This window comes from Kogia breviceps, chromosome 16 (genome assembly GCF_026419965.1).
Source record: "Kogia breviceps isolate mKogBre1 chromosome 16, mKogBre1 haplotype 1, whole genome shotgun sequence".
In the NCBI taxonomy this organism is placed as follows: domain Eukaryota; kingdom Metazoa; phylum Chordata; class Mammalia; order Artiodactyla; family Physeteridae; genus Kogia; species Kogia breviceps.
In genome coordinates this window covers 12,302,851-12,328,739 of record NC_081325.1, presented here as the reverse complement: position 1 = coordinate 12,328,739, position 25,889 = coordinate 12,302,851, and the positions used below count along the sequence as shown (strand labels likewise).

General features: G+C 33.6%; 1 protein-coding gene across 8 annotated transcripts in view; it reads right to left on the bottom strand.

Annotated features, from left to right (window-relative positions):
• Positions 1-25,889, bottom strand: part of NBEA (neurobeachin) — a 594,993-nt gene that overhangs the window by 505,731 nt on the left and 63,373 nt on the right. For all 8 annotated transcript variants that reach the window (XM_059042292.2, XM_067016556.1, XM_067016558.1 and 5 more), the window contains exons 2-8: positions 25,574-25,805; positions 21,932-22,032; positions 21,595-21,690; positions 13,438-13,559; positions 11,119-11,245; positions 3,394-3,513; positions 909-1,055 (exon numbers count right to left, since the gene is read on the bottom strand). In XM_059042292.2, coding sequence (XP_058898275.1) covers positions 909-1,055; positions 3,394-3,513; positions 11,119-11,245; positions 13,438-13,559; positions 21,595-21,690; positions 21,932-22,032; positions 25,574-25,805 — 945 coding nt within the window. The remainder of the gene's footprint in view (positions 1-908; positions 1,056-3,393; positions 3,514-11,118; positions 11,246-13,437; positions 13,560-21,594; positions 21,691-21,931; positions 22,033-25,573; positions 25,806-25,889) is intronic.

Here is a 25,889-nt window from a genome sequence, read left to right as displayed (position 1 = left end):
TGTCCAGTATAGAACATAAAAATTTAAACAGAAATATTAATGCAAAAATACAAAGGCAAAGAAGAAATATTTTTAATGTTTAGTACTCCTTTTCTATATCACAATCTTCACATTATTCAAACAGTAAGTTAAAAAAAAGAAAAAAACTCTTACATGAGAGACACATGCTTCTTCAGAATTACAAATACTTTGACTTACACTGTAGAATTCTCTCTCAGCTCCAAACAGCTTGGAATATCACAATTCCTAATGTGACTTGAACAAAACTCACATATTTCCCCAGCCAGGTGTACTGCCCATTAAGAACTAATTCATATATGTGAATGTAATATCTTGCTTAAATATATCTTTGTTTTTAAAATCAAAAAACCTGAAGAATATGATAAATCATACTAAATAATTAATTTTGCAAAATTAGGATATGCACTACTGTACCCACTTCCTTGCCTACTGCAAAGGATAAACAAGAATAGAAGCTAAAACTGAATAATTTCAGTCACATGTAATATTTTACATCATTTTCCTTATAAATAGTTATTCTTTTCGAGTTATTTCTAACATTTCAATTGTTCATAATATAATTTATATATTTCAAAATTTGAGATTTCAAATACCACATTAAGCAATATGGTTTTATAAAATTTACTATTTCAGAATTATGTCAAGAAAAGCCACAGCTTCAACATTAGAAAACATTCTAAAGATTAAAAAAATTTCATGAAGGGAAAATACTTAAAAAGTGAAAAAGCACCTTTGAAACAAAATGAAACATATAATAATAACTCAGTTCCAAAATACAGAGATGACTTTGAAACCACATTGAAGAAAGTCTATCACTATATATTATATTGTATCACATTTCACACCTAAAACTTTCCATAGAATTTATAATAAGATGGTTTTACTACCTTATATCCAGGTCCTAACTGATGAATTGCAAATATCTGTGCAGGGTTGAGGGCTTCACTGAACACATACACGGCACCAAGTTGACCACAGAATACCCTATTTGCATCAGCAGTTTCTGAAGATCCGAGAAAGCACTTGTCATAGCTCTATTTTTAAAAAGTCATAAAAAAATCAAATGTTTTATTTTGTAATGACAAAATATTTAAGGATACCTGCCTTCATCGTCAGGAATACCATAAAGCATAACAATAATAACAGAAGAAAGCAACAACTAAGACTCTATGGAGTATTTAAATAATAAAAACCAACTAAAGATTTTTTAGGGAAAGTTAATCAGTCAAATGTTTCACATTTATGGGCAAGCAAACAAACAATAACCACCTACTCAATAATCACCTGACCAACTTTCCAAATTCTATAGTTAAAAGCAAAAGGGCTTATAACTATTTATTTACAAAAGTAAAACTAATTTTAAAACTGTAATTATTTGTAATTGTCCATAGATAGTCATCTGAATCAACATAATGACTATTCCAAATTTAACCATAAACACATTGGACTGAATTTTTAAAATTCTACCTAATTTCTCCACTATGGATACATTTCTCTATTTCTCTACACTAAGTTAAGGACACAAAGAAAAATCACTTCCTTCTCTTACATGAGTAGGAACTACGCAGAATCAGATAAACAATAATCACCAAAATCTGCTGAGTAAAGCAGATGGTACAGTGCTCTCCATCTGGGGAGTTCAGCACCTAAGAAACCGCACTTAACAAGACCCTTTCCACCTCTACTTCTTAAATCTCACATAATACATGGCCCCACCTATCCAGACCACTGAAAGCAGTCACTGTTCAGTTCCATCCTCCCACCCTCACAGGTTATTCTACACCCGAATAATGATAAGCAAGACCTTATATATGTATGGAATCCCTTTGGTGCCTCAATAAAATAACCAAAAAATTGTGAATGAGGTAGAAAGAAAGACACTCCTCATAAAATACCCAATCTTTAATTAAAAGTATAGGAAATTAAGGGCTTCCCTGGTGGCGCAGTGGTTGAAAATCCGCCTGCCAATTCAGGGGACACGGGTTCGTGCCCCGGTCCGGGAAGATCCCACATGCCACGGAGCGGCTGGGCCCGTGAGCCGTGGCCACTGAGCCTGCGCGTCGGGAGCCTGTGCTCCGCAACGGGAGAGGCCACAACACTGAGAGGCCCGCATACCGCAAAAAAAAAAAAAAAGTATAGGAAATTAAGAACTGACTGCATAATGCATGTGTGTATATGTGTTATTGTCCAGGCCTCTCCATTTCTTGGAATATTATTGAAAATAATTGAAAAATAAGTCTTTTCTCCCTTTCTTTTTTTAAAATATGACTATAGAGTCATGACAGTCAACAAAATCACTCTGCAATAGGAAAGACTGTCCCCTATGGAGGGCAAATATGAAGCAGAATTTCATGTGAATATTCTAATTCTGAAAAAAATCATTCTCATAAATATTTATTGACTGTGACCCAACTATGAGTTTCTAGGACAGAACAAGCAAACTGTTTCTGTAAAGAAACAGACAGTAAATATTTCAAACTCTGCAATTCCTAACTCGTTTCATCACAGATTCTTCTTTGATTTTTGTTTTGAGTCTTAAAAAAAAAAAAAAAAAAATTAAAAAAATGTAAAAACCTGGGTTTTCCTGGTGGCGCAGTGGTTGAGAGTCCACCTGCCAATGCAGGGGACACGGGTTCATGTCCCGGTCCAGGAAGATCCCACATGCCGCGGAGCGGCTGGGCCCGTGAGCCATGGCCGCTGAGCCTGCGCGTCCGGAGCCTGTGCTCCGCAACGGGAGAGGCCACAACACTGAGAGGCCCGCGTACCGCAAAAAAAAAAAAAAAAAAAAAAAAAAAAAAATGTACAAACCAAGATAAACTTTCTACTTCTGCCTCAAAGCTTCTGCACTCACAGCTTCCACTGAATGGGATATTTTCACCAAATTTTCACATGGCTTTCTCCCTCCACTCTTCTCACTAAGACCATCTCTGGACCATCTGGCTTCTCCCTTCCCTATACCTACACTTTCTATATTTGTTCCCACTTAGTTTTTCTCCACAGTATTTATCACCATTTATCTAGTAAATAATAGTCACATGTTATACTTATTCATTCTGTTTAAGGTCTTGCTTTCCCATCAAAATAAGGTATAAGACACAACTTTTAATGCTTGAGATTCTGAAAAGAATACTGCGTTTATATTTTTGACCTAATAGTTAATAATTTGGCCAAGCAATTTTCCTTTTTTTGTATCATTAATCCTATCTTTTAGCAATTTAATTATACTAAATTAAACAAAGAGTTCACTTAATAGAAAAAAATTCAAAGTAAAACTACTGTTTCTACCAAACTATTTTATTATTCAATTCATGTTATAAACAGTGATAGATCAAACACTCAAATACATTAAAATACAGATAAATAAAAACTTACATCATTTGTGTTAACATGCCAAGCCATATCACCATAGGACACCAGCTGTCCATTAACATAACACCGAATTTCACTGTTCCTCCATCGATTGTAAATGTGGACAATGCTGATCATGTACCACTTAAATGAAAAAAAATTTAGGATATCAATATGTAATGTTTAGTTATTACTGTTTAAAAGCAACCATAACTTTTATCCCACACTACAAAAAATTGCTTGAAGGAATATTAATGATCATCCACTAGCATTTTTTCAAATTCCCTTTCCCATTTCTCATTTTACAGGTGAAAAAAATAACTCATAAAGAATAAATGTGTGATGGAGACAGAGCAAGAACCCTTTCAGCTCTGGACTGACACTCCTTCCACTATACCAAGATCCAAAAATTGTGGAAATACAATTATATTTATGCTCATTCATTTAATAACATTTGCATTGTGCCAGGCACTGCAAATACCCAGTTTTTACAGACAGACCATAGGTTCAAGCTCTTCTGGAATTTATGGAGCAGAGGAAGAGCCATACATTAGACAAGTAAACAAATACAGAATTAAAAATCATATAATGATTACTGTGAGGAACTAAGAACAGTGTAAACTGAGAAAGAATAACCTAGGATTCTACTTTGGATTGCATGGTCAGGAGAACTCTGTCAAGGAAAAAAAAATTAACATATATAATAAGATTTAGATAATTTCAATTCCACAATTTAGAATTATTAAATCCGGGAATAATTATATGTAACTTAATAATGTGTGACTATTAATTAAGAATCAAGGAATGAGTTTATACTCAGCTCTCATTTTATAGTTACCAGTGTCAACAAAAAGCATTTTAAAGTCTATTTTCATATGAGATGATTTAAGTTCTGTAACAATTTATGGATCTAATCCTTGGCCTCTTTGGAGTTAATAGCCTAATGCAGATAATATAGAAATATTACTTCTAAACTATAGAAAAATACAAATGATTTATAGATATTTAAACAGTTATGCTTTCATCAGTTGAGAGATTTAACTAGTTTTCCCCAAAAACATAAAAATATAAAGTACAAACTTTGTTCTTCAGATTAGTTAAAAGCACTATTCAATTTATTTCATACATATTTTGCATAATATAAAGCCATAAAAGTAATTCTTAACCACTAAAATATTAATCATTTCAAGGTATCTGAAATACTTTGAACACAATTCAATTTTATTTATTCTGATTTAGAAAATAAAAATAGTGCACTGAACAACTCACAGAAGACAGTAATACAAGCAACACTTTTCCTCAACTACATAAAAAAAAAAGGTCAGGTCAAACCATTTAACCCCTAAAACACGTCTGTTTTAAAACTGTTTTATTCTAGATCATCCTTTATTTATTACAAACTGAGGCTTTCACCTGACCTGAAAGCAACATATATGTTGGCCCTGATTAAAATTACGAGAAAATCTTCAAAGTTGGTCATTTAGTGACTCATGTTCCTAAATATTATAAAATTATCAAGAAACTGAGCTTAAAATAAATTTAAGAAGAATCTCATAGAAGTTTACATGAATAAGAATTAAAATTTACTTCTCTAACACTCTCTGAGTTTAAAAAATTTCAACCAGAATGCTATCGGGGTAAAACAGGAGATACAATCTTTATATTTTGGAATAAAATTTTTAGAAATTTTAAATTTCTAAATACAACAGACATAAATAAATGTCTATTAATAGAAAGGGATTTTCTGTTGCCCAAAGACAATTTTAAGATAATAATATATGAAAATTATGAAAAACTGTTCCTAATACATATCTGACACCCATAAACAAGACACCACAGACTATATTTCTATTTTTTTATCTACTATTTCTTCATTATGAGATTTTTTTCTGATAAAATGATATTATTTACTCCTCAAAGTCGTTCATTCAAAGAATTTACTGTGGGCCTACTTCATGGCAAGTGTCCCCCAGATCATAGGCACATAAAGAAATGTAACATATACAGCCTAAAGGAGGTTTCATTAGAGAAACAAACATGAAAACAACTATAAAACAATGGATAATATCTAAATTACACATATGGGAGCAAAAGAAGTAATGACTAACTGAGGGTAGGTAGAAAGGAAAGACATAGACGGAAGGCTAACAGAGAAGAGTTCACTAAAAGAGTAATATAAAGCTTAAGACTAAACTTGAAGGATGAATAGAACAGTTGAGTAAACAAGGGGGAAAGAAACATTCCAGGCAGAAGAAACTTAATGTGGTACATGGAGCACAGTGGTTTGACAAAACTTTTCTCAGTGTTCAGGTGTGGCAGGCAAAATAGACAAAGACCAGATCGTAAAGAGACCCATAGTTCACCTTTTGTAATCAGCCTTTTCTTTTTGCATAATGTGGTATAACTAAAGAATTTTGAGCAGGAAAGTGAAATTATCATCTCCATAGTTTAGGAACATAACTGGCAGCAGTAAGGAAGTGGGGCAGTTAGGCAAGTGTGGATGAAGATAAATGAAAACCACAGCAAAAGTCCAGGTAAGAAAACCATAGGAGCCTACACTAAGACAAAGGCACTGGTAATTTTAAAAAGCGGGGACAGGAACTAATTAACAGAACTGACTAGAACTGCTAATATAGAAAAGGGGAGTCTAAGATGGTTTCCACTTTTTCACTTAAATGGGTAGTGGTACCATCAACTTAAGATAACTAATATAGTTACCCAGTTATTAGCCAGATAATTAAGTTTGGAGTTATAAACAGAGTTTGCTTTTGGTCATAACACTAACATAAAAGATTAAATGGGTGAATAAATGAATACACAATTTAATGAGTGAATTGATCGCAGAACGAACAGTACTTATTTATAAGAAAATTAACCTTTCTATTCTCTTTCCTTAGTAAATCAAGATATACTCTACAGATAACAGACAGGTGACTTTTTAAATCAAAAGAGCCCAAGTTTTGACTTGATATTTTTTGACTAAAGGAAACAGGAGTAAACCTGCAGACTATATATGCATACTGATACTATACATGTATGTTGAGGTCTATATTTAGTTTGATACTCAAAAATAGATCTATAAAAGAAATACAACAACAGGAACAAGAAAAAAGGATGTATATTAAGAATTCATCAGAAAAATGTAATATGATATTTATACAAATATCAATTGTAGCTAACATGTATTGAGTAAATTTACTACATAGCAGGTAATGTGCTAATTGTTTACATTCATTTTCACAAGGTCAAACATCTGGTTAAGTGGTTCCACTAGGAAAGCACTTTTTGGTAGTCTAGCTAAACCCCTTATTAGGAAGGATAACAACTTAGCTAGGGTGTACCCTGAAAAAACTAAAGAAAGGGAAAAAAATTAAAAATGGAGTTATCTCAAATAATGAAACAGTAAAATCAAATACTAATGCTTTTCAAGGTTTATAAAAATCTTTACAGAAGGCCTTTCAAAACCCACATCTCTCCCTGATCCTGCTCCTAACAAGATATATATATAGAGAGAGACCTATTACAACTGGGAATGCACTTCTCAGAGGGGAAAAATGTAAAGACAGAGAGAGAAAGAGAGAGAGAGAGGGAGAGAACAAATGGGTTAAATTGCTTTTTATTAGTTAATGGCAATTTTATTTGATCCTTAACTTGACGCTAAGTTTTCTTATTTATACTCTTTAAACCACTTTCTTAAACTTGTCCGATGAGAAAAATCACCTAGAGCATTTGTTAAAAACATATTCCTGACACGAAAATGATAATTCCACGAATCTGTATTTCTAACAAGATCCCACTAAAATTCTAAATAATTTGGCACATTTGCCAAACTCTGTCTGGGTAGCATGCCAAATCTAATAAATCAGAATTTCTAGAGGAGAGGCAATGAGATTTATATGAAAAAAGTGGGATTTGTATCAAGAAAAAAAAACTCCCATTCTAATGTATAAATTTATTTAGAATCATTGCTTTTAAGCTATTTTCTAAGTATATATTAATGAATTATTGTTAAATTGATGTTCTTTAATAGAAATAATTATTAAACTATCCCTTACATAAGATTTTTATTAGACTCATGTAAAAATAAATATATATTTGAAAACCCCATCCAAAATAATATTTTCTTCAGTATGTGGCACAATACACATGGGATCATAAGCAAACAAGAAAACAAACAAAAAAGAAAGAAAAAGCAATGAAGCATTCTCACCACCTTATATGGACTCATCAAATCTGTTATGGTTGTTCCTGTGGATAAGGGGTAGAGTATGCCCGGAAGAAGGTGAACAAAATCACTGCTCTATATCCAAGAAAGACCCTTGAACCTGGAAGGGGGACCAGGCCTTAAACATGTGGGAAGGAGAACTATACTTCTTATTTTTTTTATACAGCAGGTTCTTATTAGTTATCCATCTTATACATATTAGTGTATATATGGAGAACTATACTTCTGTCCCTTGTTTTTTTAGACTCTGGACTTTCAAATGTTTGGTTACTGTGACACGAAGATGGAGTCTGGTAAACAAAAGAAAGATCTCTCTAGTAAATCCCAGCTGATAATGAGTGAATTATATCTATATATCTAATGATACAGTTGCATGTTTCTCTGCATTTTCTCTTGTTATTCTTTACCTTTAAACAGACTTTTAAAAGTACGTTTCAACTTGGTCTCTGAATATCCATATTCTAGCGGATATTAAGCAAAGGTATATTTCACGGGTCTAAACATTAACAGGAGAGCAACATCCCTCTCCTTGAAGCCAGCATTACTGAAGAAGCTGAATTTAGTGAAACCTTCAATCTCAGGAAACAAGATTCAGGGCTGCTAGGATCAGCTGAATCTCCCTTAAGAAAAGTCTCTCTGTATTACCAAACCTGGAGGTTTAACATTAGACTTAGAAAGGGAGTTCATCATCTATAAATCCACAGTGGAGGACAGCGTACACACACATACACTAACCAGTTACTCTGAAGTTTGAATCTCTAGTCTAAAAACTGGTTCTGTTACCTAAACCAAATAAGGTTAGAGGAAGAAGGAGTAAGAAGAATAAGACAAGAGAGAGGAGGGAGAGGAGAAGGGGAAGGAAAAGGGAGATGAAAAGGATGAGCAAAAGAGAAGGAGGAAGAGGTAAAGGAGGGAGGAGAGAGAGATGGAGGAGGAGGATAAAGAAGGAAAGGGAGAGAAAAAGGTAGAATTATATAATTAGAGTAACATAATTCCTCAGATCTACAATTAAAGTCACAAAGTTCATATAAAAGTTTGCCTTGGAATAATCTTTGAATTAATAATGACTGTTGAAATACTTTAATATTGTTTTCATAGATGTGCAGAAAATTTAAAAGATACTGCATAATTTCTGTATATTATATAGTACATTTACATATTATACACAAATTATATACAATAATATATTATAAATAAATTATATATACTATATACCAAAATTTTAGGAACAGAATGAAGATCTAAGAATGTGGCAGTTGTTGGCATTCGAAGTAACTGTGTTTTCCATTAAACGTGTGCAAAACACTTTTTCAAAAAGGATAAAATCTCTCTTAACGGTCATGCATATTGCTCTATTCTCTACAATTCCGAAAATTAACTTAGCTTTGCAATATGCATTATTATGCTAGAACAACAACAAAAAAGGCTAGTAAGCTTTAGATTTTAAATGTGTATAACATAGCAACAACCTAAATTCCTTGGTCTTTATTGCCGTGACTACTTTTCTTCTTACTGCCACATGGAAAAGGTTCTTGGGATACTTACCTACAAAGAAGCACTGACCACCACAAGGCATGCCCTTTTTCTCACTGTATCAATAGTAATACCTCATTTATTTCATACTACAGGAAAATAAACTGCTCAATATAAATTAGCTGTCCAAATAAATGTAACTTACTCCTTTAGGACACAAAAGGGTTTTTGGTTGTTAAAGTCATATTTTACTTATTTATCTAACATATATCATTGACAGTCTACCAAGTTCAATACTCTGTTAGGCATATGAGGAAATACAAAATTGAATCTAACACATAGCTTAGTCTCAACAGTTACTAAATAATGCACATATAAATGAATAATAAAGGTTTAAAAGAAATAACGGCCATAAGAAATACTGAAATAATATGCTGAAAGAGAGACTATATCTGGGGAGCAAAGCAAGGCAAATCAGGGACAGATTCCATGGAAATCTTACATGAAATGGAACATAACAATGGAGTGGGATTTAAGACCTAGAGCTGAGAGTAAGGGGACAAGTAAATGTATTTTAGACCAGAGACCAAACATTTGAAAAGGAAAAGATAAAAAAGTGAAGCATGTATATCAGCTCAGTTTTGCCAAAATAAAAGGTTTAAGTAAAAAGCTGAAAATAAAATCCAAATCATGAAAGACTAGACTAAAATTTTTAATTTATTCTATAGTTAGTAAGAAGTAAGTGATTGGTTTGAACAGTGAAATATGATCAGGAATATAAATCAGGAGGAGGAAGAGGAGGAGACAGAGGATCCAAGATAAAAAGAGAGCAATATGAAGAATTTAAGCAACATGTAAAGAATTTTATAAAGGTGAAAGCTATATTTCAGCGATACTACGTATAGGACTTGGAAATTTAACTGACTGATAAAAAGATCAAAGAGGGGCTGAAGCTCTGGGGACTCAAGTCCCCACTACTATGAAGACAGTAGCCTCTTAATCAAAACCGAGGACTTTTCTTAGATTCCATATATATGTGTTAGCATACAGTATTTGTTTTTCTCCTTCTGACTTACTTCACTCTGTATGACAGACTCCAGGTCCATCCACTTCACTACAAATAACTCAGTTTCATTTCTTTTTATGGCTGAGTAATATTCCATAGGATGGGAATAAAACACAGACCTACTAGAGCATGGACTTGAGGATATGGGGAGGGGGAAGGGTAAGCTGTGACGAAGTGAGAGAGTGGCATGGACACATATACACTACCAAACGTAAAATAGATAGCTAGTGGGAAGCAACCGCATAGCACAGGGAGATCAGCTCGGTGGTTTGTGACCACCTAGAGGGGTGGGATAGGGAGGGTGGGAGGGAGGGAGACGCAAGAGGGAAGAGATATGCGAACATATGTATATGTATAACTGATTCATTTTGTTGTAAAGCAGAAACTAAAACACCATTGTAAAGCAATTATACTCCAATAAAGATGTTAAAAAAAAAAAAAAAAAACAGAGGACTTAAGAACATGAATGATGTGGGACTGGGATGGCAAATTCAATGTTATACATTCTGAGGCTGCGGAGCCAGAAAGACATTCACTTGGCCATATCTCATAGGGAGATGAGAATATAAGAATAAAGCTCTGGAAGTAAGAATAAGAAAGGAAAGCTATAATAAAACTGAATAAAAATTCCTGGAAAAATATAAGCTCCACTAAAGCAAGGATGCTGTCTGTTTTGTTCACTGTCGTATCTCCTGTGCCTACAACAGGGTCTGGCACTCAGTAAATACATATTGAATGTTCACTGAAAGAATGCCATACAACAGATCACAGCAAGAGAGAGAATGAGAGCGGTCAGGAGCCTGATCATTTTATGTCAAAAGTTAGATATAAAAGTAGAAAGAAAATGCAGACAAGGATAACAGGAAAGTAGGAGTCACGAGAAAACCAATAAAAGAGAATATTACAGAAGTCATAATAGGTGAGTTTTAAGAGAGTGGGAATGGTGAATTGTGTCATTCTCAATAGATAATTTACTTATACCTACCTTGCGTGGTTGAAAATCATACTTCACACAGTGCTGAAAACCTTTTCCTTTGGACTTCAGTGATGTGACTATCAGGCAATTGCCAACGAAATGAGCAGAGTAACCAACTCCTTTGCTAGTACGAAAACTGCAAAGAAAACTGAGAATAGTATAATATCCTCTGCGACAAAGAACAATACATCTAAAGATTAGTATAATACAAATAATATAAAACATAATTATAAAAATAAAACTTACATCCCTATAGAGTAGAAGGGGTATTGCATGTACCAAATAAAGACTAAAACATGAAGAGTTTAGAACAACTAAAAGAAGGCATTTAAATTGGGAAAATAGAAGACTATAGAACCTTTTAATATTTCCATTTAAAATATCAAAAATACATAAAAACAAATTAATAGCCAACAGAAGCCTACCAAGTAGATTTCATATACCTTCAATGACCACCTGGAATTAACAAATACAGAAATCATGTACACAGTTAATGTTTTCAAAATCAACTTGCTCTTTTTTTTTTTTTTTTTTTTTTTTTTGTGGTACGCGGGCCTCTCACCGCTGTGGCCTCTCCCATTGCAGAGCACAGGCTCTGGACGCACAGGCTCCGGACGCACAGGCTCAGCGGCCATGGCTCACGGGCCCAGCCGCTCCGCGGCATGTGGGATCTTCCCGGACCGGGGCACGAACCCGTGTCCCCTGCATCGGCAGGCGGATTCTCAACCACCACGCCACCAGGGAAGCCCCCAACTTGCTCTTTAATTCTACTATATCTTGGAAAATAGCTTACAACTTTACCAAAAAAAAAAGTCACAGCCAATTTTGATAAATAATGTAGGGTAATCAAGCAAAAGAAGAAAAAAGATGTGACTATGAAATATAGTTATTTTCTTCTAGAGTAGCACTCCTCCAGCTGTGAATTCAATCACAAAAAAAAAAAAAAAACCTGTAAATGCTTTGACAGATGACAGTATTATTGAAATAAAAATACGATCTCCCCAAATGACCTTTTTTTTTAATGTACACAACATATGATCTTATGTAAATGATATCATATCGTGTATGGCACAGTGAGCATTTAGAGATGACTTTCTTTTTATGGCTGCATTGGGTCTTTGTTGTTGCATGTGGGCTTTCTCTAGCTGTGGTGAGCAGGAGCTACTCTTCCTTGCGGTGCGTGGGCTTCTCATTGCTGTGGCTTCTCTTGTTGCGGGGCACAGGCTCTAGGCATCTGGGCTTCAGTAGTTGTAGCTCGTGGGCTCTAGAGCACAGGCTCAGTAGTTGTGGCGCACGGGCTTAGTTGCTCTGTGGCATATGGGATCTTCCCGGACCAGAGATCAAGCCCGTGTCCCCTGCATTGGCAGGCAGATTCTTAACCACTGCGCCACCAGAGAAGCCCCCAAAATGACCTTTCTGAAGTTCATCCCCATTTATGTTTGGAAGTTCAGATGCTTGTTAAAACTCTCTCTCATTACGATCCATATATAATCTTTCGTAATAGAGTTTACAAGTTATTAATAGCTCACATTTTTCTACACTCACATTTCTGAACATTGTACAAAAAGCACTTTAAATATTATGCTACCATTAAATCCTATGTGATAAGTACCATTATTATCCTCATTTCACAGTTGAAGACACCAAAGCACAGGATAAACAGTAAATGGTAAAGGCAGAACTTAAACTCAGGCAATCTTATTTCAGAGCACTGCAAGTATTAAATGAGGCAATACATGTAAGCACTTATAATGCCTAGTACATAGTAAGATAACAAATGAAACTTTGATGTTCTTACTACTTGGCATTATTGGTAAACTAAAATTACCAAGTTCCAAGTTCTTACAGGTCAACCCATTGTTGGGTTGATGAACCCATTCTGTTAGTTATCTACCAAATAATTAATCTTATCTAATTATAACTTCTCACATGGTTATCAAAATCAGTATTTTTAAAGCATACCTTAATTATGCTCACAGAACCATGTAAGTCAAAAAGCAAAGTTAATGAAATCTGGTAGGAGTTTGTTGTTGTTTTGGTTTTCTTTTTTCACTAAGAACACACAATTGATCTATGCAGACTGGAGATAAGAGGTCTGTAACCCTTGACTCTTAAAATGTAATTGAGGAAAAAAGTAGTGAGGCAGGTTGCCTAGAATCAACAGCAAAAAATGAATAAAATAAACTGACATAACTGTATCTTTGTAGTTTTAACATATATTTATTTACTTATTCTATTTAATATGTTGTCTTCACACTTGACACTGTTACATATTTACAAGATTGAAATGCTTAAGACAAAAGTACTAAAATTAAATATATCACTTACCAATAAAGATAAGGTTTATCCTTATCAACATTAATGTTATTTAATGGATCCATACGAAACCAAGTATTTAGGGTGAAGCCATTCTGATAAGGCCACTTTGCAATTGGAGGTAATGCAATCGCCTACAAGGTAATAGAAAAAGATACAAAAGTATCAGTTAAAAAAAAGGTAATAGTAACTAAGGTCAAGTATGGCTTCCACAGATAAAAAAACAATGAAGGTATAAATATCAAAGAATCATGGACAAATATAAAAATAGAAACTATTATCATATTAAAATAATCTATTAATATTGTTTGTTGACTAGAAGCATTAAGTTTAAATAATCTATTAATATAATAATTATTAATCTATTAATATTGTTTGTTGACTCTAGAAGCATTATTTTTAAATATTCAATGAATCAAGTTTCACATCTAAGTTAGGGTTCAGACTGTACTCCAAGAAGTCCTCCTCCAAGTTAACCAATATACAGTCCCTTATACATATATGCTCCAGAATTTTCAGTCTTCTATAGTTTATGTTAGGTTTTCACTAATATTTCACTTGATTAAAGAAAGCTGAATTTTCAAATCCAAAAGCAATAGAGAAGATAATGGAATAAATACTGAAGAAATATAAGTATTAAGAAATAATATTAATACTAAAGCAAGAGATTTATCATTCAGAAACTGAACCACTGAAATTTATGACCAAAAACGATTCAAATCCACTCACAAGTAGGAAAGGAATAATATAGCATTCAGTTGGTAATAGTAATTAAAAAAATCTAGACATTCTAAGGAAAAAATGAGAAAATGGTATATTACTTGAAGTCAAAAAACATCTGAGTGGATTTACTTATCTTTCTATAAGATATCTAAATTCCTTCACATAAAAGATAAGTACCCTTTATGATTTTTTTAAAATTTATTTATTTTATTTTGGCTGTGTTGGGTCTTCATTGCTCCACGTGGGCTTTCTCTAGTTGCAGCGAGTGGGGGCTACTCTCCGTTGTGGTGCGCGGGCTTCTCATTGCGGTGGCTTCTCTTGTTGCAGAGCATGGGCTCTAGGAGCGCGGGCTTCAGTAGTTGTGGCTCAAGGGCTCTAGAGCGCAGGCTCAGTAGTTGTGGCGCATGGGCTTAGTTGTTCCGCGGCATGTGGGATCTTCCCGGACCAGGGCTCGAACCCGTGTCCCCTGCATTGGCGGGCAGATTCTTAACCACCGCGCCACAAGGGAAGCCCCCCTTTATGATTTTATAACTGATCTATTCCTCCAAACAGATCCTTCGTATTGCTGATAATGACCTAACTCAAATATAACATATAGCTTCCATATAAAAATCCTCTGCATATAAAATAAAGTTTAAATTTCTTCAGGTTATACAAGGCTCTTCACACACACTGTGGCTCCAACAAACCCTTTCAATCTTATTCTCTTCTTGTACCTTTCCCCACTTTCCAAAGTATATCTAAACATAGCAGCTGTTCCACCTGTTCTGTTACAGCTCCCCTTTTTGTACATGATGCTGCTTCTCTGTAAAACACTTCCTCCAACGAGATCCCAATTATCCTCAATACCAGGCTAATATCTCCTTCTCCTGAGAAGCTTTCCTGGACTTCACCCCAGCCTAGTTTCTCTTTTCATTGTTTTCCCATAGCACTTAGTACCTAAATCTACAATAGCTTATTCTAACAAGCTGCTTTTGTCTACCAATGAGTTCCCAAAGAGTAAGAAATATAGTTTATACTCCCAGAATTGAGACTTAAGACATAGAAAATAATCAATATGTGATCAATGAAAAATCTCAAACTGGCAAAATGCCTGCTGCATAAATAAAAACAAAACAAAAACACACACACAAAAACACAAACATATACCATTTCAAATGAAGACTCAAACCCTAACAATGAATAAAAATTTTCCTATACAATGTCCTTTCAGATTTTAATATTTAAGCAATTAGTCCAGGCACTTTAATTGTCAATACAGCCTTTTTTCGACTTTTTTAAAAGGGAAATATTTTACTTTGTTTTTTTGTTTGCTAGCAAAATGCAATTCTTGCCAAGTTTACTGCTGGTTAATACCTCCATAAGTTTCACTAAACCAGACTTCACTTACTATAGCTGCTTCAGAGTACCAAGGTAAACAGGAGAAATATTTATTGAGGACATTGAATAGTAAAGTGATTCTATAGAATTATAATAATAGCTTAACAAATATATGAATTTGCTCATAATGCCTGTGGAACACGATTGGAACAGGATTAGATTCATGGTTTCCAACCTCTTGCCACAACGAGCATACCCAAGTGCCCTTCCATACCAGCCACAGCAGTCCATGACAGCACTATCATAGTGGCGTTAATAAGCACGCAGAGTGCAGCCCACTCCTTCCCTTTTTCCCCATTACTCCACATACCCGAGAGATCTCTTACTTCCAACCAGTGGCCCTAGCACTTTCTATATCATCAGTCTCATCATCTGGTCTACTGAGCCCAACGTTGGAACTTATACACTGCATTAAACTAAGAGATACAGGAAAGAATTTGAGACAAGCTGTTCTTCAAGTTTTCCAGAACTACTCTTCCACCATAGTAGGACTGAGAGAGTCCTAAATCACATTCAGTTGCAAACACTAGTGAACCAAACTACAACAGAAAAAAGAAAAAATCTCACAAAAGAAAAAGCTAATAAGCTTGAGTGATAATGAAATAATAATAGTCTTTGGTCTTAACTACAACTGCTATGAAACACCTGAGTGCCTCTAGGACTGCTATTTTCTCAGTTTCATTGTGGACTTCTAAAAATTCAATAGATAAATAAGGATCTTTATTATGGCCAATCTCTTCAACAAGATAGTTACCTCTACTCAAAGACATTCTCTTAAAATTATTTTTTATTACATATATATTTTAACTTTATTATTTTTTTACTAAAGTACAGTCTTCAATATGTAACAGCTAGATAAAATGTTTTAGGGACCTGAACTCTCCCATTTCTCCCAGTTGAGGGTATGCCTCAACTTCCTGCTCCTACTTACCTACCAACCAGCTCCTTCTTACAGTGCACATTGTATACCTAGCCTCTTTCAACTCTTTAACTGATGCATACACTCTCCCTTAAGGCACAAAAGCTAACTTTGTCCAGTACTGCCTTATGTGGAATCCAGGCCCATTTACTCCCCAACTGTTTGTGCCTGATCACCCATTTTCTAGACTCTATATTTCCTTCTAATCCCACGGCAATAATGGCATGACCTTTGGACTATCTCTGTGATTTTGGATTTAAGCCGCCTTCACATTTCCTCTGTATTTCCTTCTACAATATTTTAGTATCCACAATTGGGTATCCCTCATTGTGTCCAATGAGTCCACAGGACTCTGAAATCTATATCCCTCACTGTCTCCTGGACTAGCTGACTCCAAAATTTATATTCTTATCTGTTGCAATTTGCAAAACAAATGATTTTGATGTTCAGATAGGATGCTTTCAGTTAAGTATTTCAGTGAATAGAAAAGTGTACTATTTCTTAAATTAAGCAAATTCAAGAAATAGATCATAATCATGAAAAGCAAATCTAGATAGTATATCCATAAAGGTCACAGAGCACATAAAATGCCATCTTACATTTGTCATTCACCTTTACACTACTCACTGTAGAATTCAACTAACTCTCTGTAAGTATTACCAAATTGCTCATATGGAGGCAGCAGGCTCATAGAAAGGCATCTCCACAATATAAAATACAATTCAGAAGGCCTAGCATATATGGTTATTTTGGAGGGAAAGTAAGTTGTATCACGATTTTAATCATCCAAAGGCACTGCTATGAGCAGTGGTCCAAACAGTATGTACCCTCTTGTTACTAAGATGCCACTGGTTCATGCTCATCCAGAAGCAGATTATCAAAAACACTGTAATGGTAAGGGTTTTAAAATCAACTCCTATCTGAATTTTTCAGCAGTTCAATAGCAGAAGTAACATGTCTGAAAATTAGTCAATCCGCTGTTAAATGAAACACTGGACTTAAGGTCAGGCATATTTCGGTTCAGTTTGTGACTCTACTTTAAGACTCTGAACGATGTTATACTGTAGAGGCTTACTTAGTTTTCTCAACTGATGTAACAACAATAATATCATTTATCTTATATAGCTTGTATGACTCGAATGAAATAATAGTTATAAAAATTCTAGTTCTTTCCCTGCTTCCTCCTCAACAAAGAATATACTCTTGATTCAAACTACCCTTTATGGAAACGAGTGATGCAGGAAAAACCAGGAAAGGTGGAAGAGATAATATAAGTCCACCAATATCCCCTGAGCAAAAACAATTCAAACATACACTACTAATAACATATAAATAAAATTATCTCTGTGTGTGTAAAATGCATTGCATACCAATAGGTAACTGGGTGACCATATGGCTAAAAACAGGATTAACTGCCATCTTTTTTTTTTTTTTTTTTTTTTTTTTTTTCCGTACGCGGGCCTCTCACTGCTGTGGCCTCTCCCGTTGCGGAGCACAGGCTCCGGACGCGCAGGCTCAGCGGCCATGGCTCACGGGCCCAGCCGTTCCGCGGCATGTGGGATCTTCCCGGACCGGGGCACGAACCCGCGTCCCCTGCATCGGCAGGCGGACTCTCAACCACTGCGCCACCAGGGAAGCCCCTGGCATTTTACTGAGGCAATTCAGGCAATTTATTAAAACTGAGTTATTAATTCTGTTTTAATTAAACTTTGTTAATTCTATATATATAAAACAGCAACTTGCTTATGTTTCAGTCAAAACACTTTGCTCTTCTTCCCCATACCTTAGACTGAAATCTATCAGATGTCAGGTCAACAGCTCTGTAAAATGTATTAGAAATACATATGTGTATAAGTAGAACTATTACATCTAAAAGAACCCTCATCCCCTTAGGGACAGTGACAGTGTTTTTTCTGCTAAGTACCACAATATACATACATATTATATATGTTCTACACTAACCAACTGATATGTAAAATGATTTGCTTCCATCTTGAAAGTGTTTTGGTTTTTTTTAACTTTCCTATTTTTGTTTCACAATTGGTGGAAGCTGTAACTTAAAAGATTAGTAACAGGGCTTCCCTGGTGGCACAGTGGTTGAGAGTCCACCTGCCGATGCAGGGGACGCGGGTTCGTGCCCCGGTCTGGGAGGATCCCACATGCCACGGAGCGGCTAGGCCCGTAAGCCATGGCCACTGGACCTGCATGTCCGGAGCCTGTGCTCCACAACGGGAGAGGCCACAACAGTGAGAGGCCTGCATACCGAAGAAAAAAAAAAAAAAAAAAAAAAAAAAGATTAGTAACAAAATAGTCACGAAAAAATATAAAATTAGGATAATAGTTGATGAAATGGGAGATTGAAAGGACATTTAAGTACTTGTAATAACCAAAGAGCAATAAATATTTACATTATATTTTACAACTTATATAGTGCTTAAATAGTATATTATTTCATTACAGGCTCACAATAACCCTATTCCATTATAAAATGCTAATATTTTACATTAAAGTAAGCTAAGAAATACTAAGGACTAGTCCTCTACAGTAATGAACTAGAGGATTCAGAAATCAAAACTGGTTCTTCTAGCCAAAAATTACACATATGCTCTACAATGCTACCATGTATATTAAAATGATGAAATCAAGCTTACTGAGAAAGCTAGTTGAAAAGAACAAAATGGATAAACTTCCAGCTAGACTGACTGGAAAAAATACAGTAACAAGAATGAAAGAGGAGGCATCACTACATATCCTATAGACATTAAAAGGATAATAGGGGATATGATTAACAACTTTATGCCCATATATTCAACAACTTAGATTAACTGGACAATTACTTGAAAGACACACACTACCAATGCTTACTCAAAACAAATAGAAAATTTCCCTATATCTACTACAGAAATTAAGTTTGTAGTTTAAAACCTTCCCACAAACAAAACTCCAGACCCAAATGGCTTCAACAGTGAATTCTAGCATACATTCAAGAGTAAGTATTATCAATTCTACACAAACTCAATAGGGAGAAACAAATACTTCCCAACTCATTTTATGAGGAATTACCCTAACATCAAAACTGGAGAAAGATATCACAGGAAAAGAAAAATAGATCATCAAATCACTCATAGAAATAAGTGCAAAGCTTCTTAGCAATATGTTAGCAAATCAAATCCAGTGTTGTATGAAAAGGTTATTACACTGCGATCAAGTAGTTTTTATCCCAGGAATGCAAAGGTGATTTAACACTGAAATATCAGTCACTGTAATTCATCACATTAATAAAGATTAAGAAGAAAAACTATATGATCATTTCAATAAAATCAGAAAAAGCATCTGATAAAATTCAACACTGATATAACTTACTGATGATGAAAAAAAAAAAAAACCCAGTAAATAGGAACAGAAAGGAATTTCTTCAGTCTGACAAAGGATATATCTTAAAACCTAACACTAATAGTATACTTAATGGTGAAATACTTAATGCTTTCCCCAAGACTGAGAATAAGTCATCAAGACTGTTACAGTTACTAATTGAAGGTCCTAGCCAGTGCAATAAGGTACAAAATGAAATAAAAAGGCATCTACTAAAAAAAACTGCTAGGACAAGTAAGTGAGTTTAGCAAGGTCTCAGGATATAAGGTCAATATACCCAAAAATTTGCATTTTTATATACTAGCATAAAGCAATATGTAATATTTGTGAATTAATTTAACAAAAGATATTTAAGACTGACATGCTGAAAACTGCAAAACACTGAAACATGAAAGAAAATGAAATAAAGGGAGAGATATATTGTGTCCCATGAATTGGAATACTCAGAACTAGATCCACACAAACATGGCCAGATAGTTTTCAAGAAAGGTGCCAACACAATCCAAAGTGAAAAGAACTGTCTCTTCAACAAATGGCTTTGAAACAATTTGATAGTCATATGTTAAACAAACAAAACTTAACCTCCAACCTTCCCTCACATCATATTTTAAAAATTTATACAAAAGAGATCACAGATCTAAACATAAGAGGTAAAACAACACAACTTTCAGTAGAATGCATAAGAGAAAAAAATCCTGTGACCTTGGTTTATACCAATTTCTTAGATTACAAAAGCATGTGTCATAAAAGAGAGAAAATTTTAATTGAACTCCATCTAAATTAAAATCTTTTATACTTCAAGAAATATTGTTAAGAAAATAAAAAGACAAGCATCAGACTGGGAGAAAATGTTTGACAAAGACAATTCCAAATTAACTTGCACCCTAAATATATAATGAATTCTTAAGATAACAAGACAAATAATCACATTTTTTTAAGTGAACCAAAGATTTGAACACAAACATCACAAAAGATTTAAGAATGGCTAATAAACACATGAAAAATGTTCAACATCAGTCATAAGGGCAATACAAAATTAAAACTACAATGAGGTGCCATTACATAACCATTTACATGCTTCAAATTAAAAAGACACAATGTCCGGGATGCAGATCAACTGGTATTTTTATACACTGCTGATGGGGATGCAAAATTTTCCACTACAGAAAAAGCAATTTGCATGTTTATCATGAAATGAAATACATACTTAACATAAAAACTAGCAATCTCACTGTTTCGTATTTACTCAAGAGATAAAAATACAAACCTGCAGAAGACCTTTATTCAAGACCTAGCAGTTTTATTTACAATAACCAAAAACTGAAAACCCAAAAGTCCATCAACTAGTGAATGGATAAACTGCGGTATATCCATAAAATGTAATACTACTCAGAATAAAAAGGAATAGATGACTGATAAACTACAACATGGATAATCTCAAAAGCATTACGGTAAGTAAAAGAAGCCTGGTGGAAAAGACTACATACTATATGATTTTATTTATATGAAACTCTAGAAAATATAGAATTATACAAACAAAATAAATCAAAGGTTGCAAGGGACAGCCTAGGGAGAGGGAACAGGCTTCAAAGAGAAACAAGGGAATTTTGGTGGGTGATAGAATTGTTCTAAGTCATGACTGTCGTGGTGGTTACAGGACTATTCAAAACTCAACAAACTGTACTTTTTAAATTGGGGAATTTTACTGTATGTAAATTATACCTTCACAGAGTTGACTTAAAAGAAATAAAAACAAACATGTATTTAAAACTTACCGCAGCACTACAACCAGGGAAATTGAAAAAAGTATCAGGACCATGTCTTTGTGGCATCTGATTAAGAACTGATAATAATTTTACTGCATGTCTTGGCTAAGGAAACAAGAAAAAGAAATGTCACTGTACAAATTTAACAAAAATACCTAATATATCACCTTAACCACCAGAATGTTTTCTAACTTGAAAGAAAATTAATTTTAAATCATTTAATAAACTCTTTAGGAGGAACAATTTCCATTACAAATTCAAGTTTATAGCTCTCTAGAGACGAACTGTTGAACATTAAGTATTAATGCACTGATATTGAATACTTTTCCCTCTGACCACGGCTTACCCAGATTCCACTTTCTCCTCGAAGCATGCTGAACAAAAGCTTCAACTCCTTGACAGTGATGCTGTAGCTGGCAAGAACCCCCAACATATCAACTAGAAGATCTTCAAAGGAAAATAAAGTTATTCTGAACTCTAGTCATGAGTTGCCATCTGTCAAGGTAAATATACTTTTTGAAAGAGCAAAAGTTATCTTGTCATTTCTACATATATATGGATATGTATTATAGCTAAATGTCCTCATGAATAGCCGTTCTAATTAACAATTTTTAATTCATCAGATAAGCAAAAAATTATATTTGAATTTTAGGACTTTTTTCCCATCCGAATTACCATTTCAATTAAGTTCTCTTTGAAAAATTATATAAAATGGATTTTATAAATTCCCAGAATACACACACATACGCGTGCACACACACACACACACACACAAATCTGCTATATGCTGGGAAAAGCAGGCAAAAAAATGCAATGGCACAATGATTTAACATTGCAAATTTGTTATTTTCAAATGAAAAAGTGATGGTTGACCACATTTTCTTTTAGAATTATCTACTCTTAATAAAATACATTCTTGAAATAGTCCTTGGCCCATTAGCAACAATTTTGGGCACTCACTCCTTGCCTGGCATGATTCCAAGTGGTTTACATGCATTAACTTCACAAATCCTCATAACATGCCTATGAGGTAAGTATTATTATTATCCCCTTCTAAAAATGAGGAAAGTGAAGCATAGATAACTTAATCACACTGCCCAAGAACACACTCTACTAAGTGGCAGTCAAAATTCAAACCTAGGCAGTATGGCTCCAGGGCCCTCACTCTTACTTACTAGTCTCTAAATAGAAGTACCATTTGAACATCTGACTAGTGATATCCATTATGATAATGTGTTTATGTTCATATAAGAGACACACGAGTTCAGCAGATAATAAGAAAAAAATTATACATTTAATCTCTTGTCTCTGATTACTTTCTCATCTCTAGACATTGTAATAGTACCTCTATCAATCATTTTTTGCAAGAAATTAAACATCTAAATATTTATACTTCATTTTCTCAATTTCTAAAACACGTCCTAAGAATTAAAGATACTACGCAAGTTATTACAATAAATACACATATACATTATAAACAATTTATCATCAATTAATAAAATAGGTTAGGTTAGGATAAGTTGAAATTATTGACATGTACTATACATTATCCAATATCATAGATTAGTTAGCTGAACTTTGAGACTTTAAAAATATTTATTATGTATGTATTTCAAATTAGAAATCTAATATGCTTATTTTCATCAATAAAGAATTGACTTATTCTTACTTAACACCATTATAAATAAGCAATCTCTACGATAAACTTGTGACTGTGGATATGCCATTTTAAAGAGATATATTTTAATGAAAGACCATTCATCATTCAAGTAATAAAAATGTTCGTAGTTACTACATATTAGTCAGAATATGTTTCTAAGAAAAAATTCTAGATAAAAAACAAGCACTTTAAAATCCTAAGTTAATATAAAGCATTTTTAAGCAATTAGCTGCAATGGCAAAACCTTCATAGAAGATTTCTTAAAGGTATGCTTACAAATACCATTTTAAAAGAATTCTATTTCCAAACCTTTATCTCATCTCCTATGTATGTCACAAAAAGTGATCTTTAAATTTGTATTTAATTACATAATTATTAAGATTTCTTATTTATTATACAGATAAGATAACCAACCACCTCAGTTTTTAATTTTATTTTAAAATTTTAAAATGTCTATAAAACAGGTCTTTTCTGTACCAGATTTTTAAAGGAGAAAAAATACTAAGACTATGAAATTCTCTTATCAATTTACTATACATGTTTAACCACCTTCTAATATGATATCTTCATATTATTAAATGAGAAGAACAACAACAAAAAAAAAAATGAAAAGAACCTCTTTGAACTTAGCATGCTACAAAACACTCAGAGTGAAAACTTAGTAGTGTTTTGGTGGTTACTGGTGCTTCATTAGTATGTTATCTAAATTTTAATTTCTCTACGGAAAAGTAAAGTAGAGGTATTTTTCTAACACTTGTTCATCACTTAAATAACAAAAAGTGAAAATTTTGTGTTATCCACATGATCATTAATGAGAATAAAGGATAAGGGAATTAAGAAGCTTTGTATAACAGAAAATGTGAAAAGCTTTGTGGTACTATCACGCTTACTATCAGCTTACTTCTCAGTGCTCATGAATTATGTACAGTAAGCTAGTATGGTCGTAATTGTGGCTCATTTTCTAAAGTGCATTCTATAAAGTGTACTTTATTTACAAAAAAAAAAGAAAGAAAGAAAAGAAAAAGAATTTTAAGGGCTTAAATCCAGATATGAGGATTCAAAGATCACATGATGTTCTATACAACACGTGTACATATAAGTTTGTACAGATAAATTCCTGTTAATGCTAAAATTTGCAGATGGTACCATATTTTCATCAAAAAGATGTTTTAATTTTGATTCTCATTTTTCATGAAGTTAACCATTAGTAACTAATATAGAGAATACTAAATCATTCTAAATAGAGATAGATGCCACCTCGAAAGCAATTAAAAATGATTTTAATATACTCTATAAGAAAAACAAAACTTTCAAAATATTGCTTAAATTTAAAAAGCACTGATCTTTATTCTTCATTCCATTTTTTTCTTGTTTAATGTTTTGTTCTACTGGTATTAAAATTAATTATGCATAGATCAAAATATTATAGAAGATTTTCTGGTGTTGAACTATTTTTAAGGATCAGATATGACCAGATATTGTGAGGAATTATACTAGCACTTTTAGAATTATGAAACCTTTTCATGTCAGAAGGAAGTTATACGGAAGATTCATGGCTTAAGAGAATCAACAATTCAAACTCCTTATTTTCTGGGAATAACTCTTGCTCTAGGACCATCTTTCAAAACATTTCTACTGAAGGGCATCTAACCACAGGGGAATGGACTTGCAGGTGGGTAAAGGATTGACAGTGAAGAATTACAGGTATGAAAATTATTATTTGAAATAACACATAACAAACACCAAATTATTATTTTTATCTTGAAATTTCATGCAAATAGTAAGTTCTAATTAACAATATATCTGCATTTATTTTAGTACAAAAGTTCCTCCAAAAAAATATCAAAGTAAAATCGACACTTCCAAAAACTACAGGCTGCTTGTCCAAAGGCTTTTAGCACCTCCTGTCATAGTACCATATATGTCAGATTGGAGAACATGGAGTTCAGAGAACTTTTAATAAAGTGCTAATTTTATAGAAATGTAATATGTATTGTGATATTTTAATTATATAAAGGTTTAATTAAGTTCTACATAGAAAGGTACTATTTATTTTTTCTGATAGATTTCATAGCACTTATTCCACATTACTGAGATTTTCTAAAACCTGGAAAACCAAAATAGTAATTATTTTTGTCTAATACAGAAGTCATCTTTCATTCTTCAGGTTTCCCCTTAACATAAAAGGCAAATTTCCCATACATTTCTACTTATCTATTTTAAAACAAGGTAGCTTCAACAAAACTATATAACCTATAGAATATAAAGAGAAGTATATGAATCTTTATAAACATTTAAATTATACTTTCCTGTCAGATAATCCCATACCTGCTATCATGTCATCTACAGCACTCATTTTCATCAATACTTGCTCAATTAGCCCAACTTCTGTACTAGTCTGTAAATTCCGAACACTTTTTCGTAGGATGGCTGTAAACATGCTCCATATTTCTGCTTGACATGTGACATCACAGTGTTCCAAAAGCTCTGTCATGCATGTTATACTCTCAGCATCCTGGATAATAAAGTTCATCTCCAAGTCAAATTCTCCACCAACCAGCTAAAAATAAACAGAAACAAATCACCAATGATAATGTGAGAGGTTACACATAACAACAAAACAAATATTTAGCTAGCAAGAAAG